The 1,430-nt window shown below is 44.8% G+C and overlaps 1 protein-coding gene across 1 annotated transcript; it reads left to right on the forward strand.

The window, feature by feature from the left end:
* Positions 1-359: 359 nt before the first annotated feature.
* On the forward strand, positions 360-946 carry LOC133305758 (uncharacterized). The gene is made up of 2 exons (XM_061505998.1): positions 360-740; positions 875-946. Exons 1-2 carry the CDS (start codon positions 360-362, stop codon positions 944-946), a joined length of 453 nt encoding a protein of 150 aa, XP_061361982.1.
* The last annotated feature ends 484 nt before the right edge of the window (positions 947-1,430 follow it).

Here is a 1,430-nt window from a genome sequence, read left to right on the forward strand (position 1 = left end):
TTCACTCGATTTGGAACCCCTAGAGCAATTATCAGCGACGGGGGCACACATTCGTGAACAAACAATTCCAATTGCTCCTGAAGAAATATGGAGTGCAGCACAAAATTGCCACCCCTTACCACCCACAGACCAGCGGGCAGGTAGAGGTGTCCAACAAGGAGATAAAAAAGATCCTGGAAAAGGTCGTAAACCCAGATAGAAAAGATTGGTCCAACAAATCAGATGAATCCCTATGAGCATATCGAACAGCTTATCGAACGCCCATTGGCTGCTCCCCCTATAAGTTGGTATTTGGAAAAGCGTGTCACTTGCCTCTGGAACTTCAACACAAAGCATTCTGGGCCATCACATTGCTAAACATGGATTCCAGAATGGCTGGGGAAAAGAGGTTACTCCAGTTGGTTGAACTGGAAGAATTCCGGAGCAAGGCATATGAAAACGCCAACCTCTACAAGGAGCAGATGAAAAAGTGGCACGACAAAAAGCTTATCAAGAGAGAGTTAGAAGTTGGAGATAAAGTGCTGTTGTATCGATCTAGATTGAAACTGTTTCCTGGAAAGTTGAAATCAAGATGGGAGGAACCTTATGCAATCACTGAAGCACTTCCTAATGGAGCATTTACCATTGCTCATGAAACATCTGGAGCAACGCTCAGGGTAAATGGACACAGACTCAAAAAGTATAATAGAGGGATCAAGGAGCATGAGAAACTGACTTCTCATCTCGATGACCCAGCTGAAGTCTGACCCAAGGAGCTACAAGTCGAGCTAAGACTATAAACGAAGCGCTACTGGGAGACAACCCAGATTTATTTCTACGTCATTCTTTTTATTATTGTCTTTGTTTGAGAAAATTAATGTACTAACCATTGCAGGAAGCTAGTTTTAGGGTTGCTCTCGAGCAACCTGATCCCAAAAGCAAGGAGCAACCAACACTTAGAATTTGATCCCTCAATGTTGAAACCAAGTTCTAATTGGGCTGATCCACTTGCCCCTTTTAACCCAAGGGCCTGCAATGGGCCGCATGCGAAAAAAGAGAGAGGAAACTGAGTGGCGGAAGCAACGGAAGGATAACAGCTCCACGTCGTGCTGTCACATCCCTCCAATCAAGCGGGAGTAGCAGTTTCAAAAAGAAGAAACCGTCAGAGCAGAGGACAGTTGCTTCCCCCCAGGCATTTATGTGCAGCAGACGCTCTTTCCCCCTCATATCCACCACTCAGCAAAGCCACGATCACCACTATACAGAGCGTTTTAACCTTCCCATCCTCTCCTTCCTACCTTTATAAACAAACTCAGAACTATTATTTCAGTCTCATAATCTTTTCTCCTTCAACCCACAAAATCCAACCTTTACTCCTCACACCATCCCTCATACTCAGAACATTACACCATGACACGTCCAAAGGCCATTATACCTGTTGCTTCTATCTC

This window comes from Gastrolobium bilobum, unplaced genomic scaffold, assembly GCF_033153095.1.
Source record: "Gastrolobium bilobum isolate Gb01-03AN ecotype WA unplaced genomic scaffold, APGP_CSIRO_Gbil_v1 utg25106, whole genome shotgun sequence".
NCBI classification, from domain to species: domain Eukaryota; kingdom Viridiplantae; phylum Streptophyta; class Magnoliopsida; order Fabales; family Fabaceae; genus Gastrolobium; species Gastrolobium bilobum.

Coding starts and splice junctions, on each gene's coding strand:
- LOC133305758 (XM_061505998.1), top strand. CDS start 360: ATGGATTCCAGAATGGCTGGGGAAAAGAGGTTACTCCAGTTGGTTGAA. Junction 741..874: donor ATCTCGATGACCCAGCTGAA/GTCTGACCCAAG, acceptor TAACCATTGCAG/GAAGCTAGTTTTAGGGTTGC.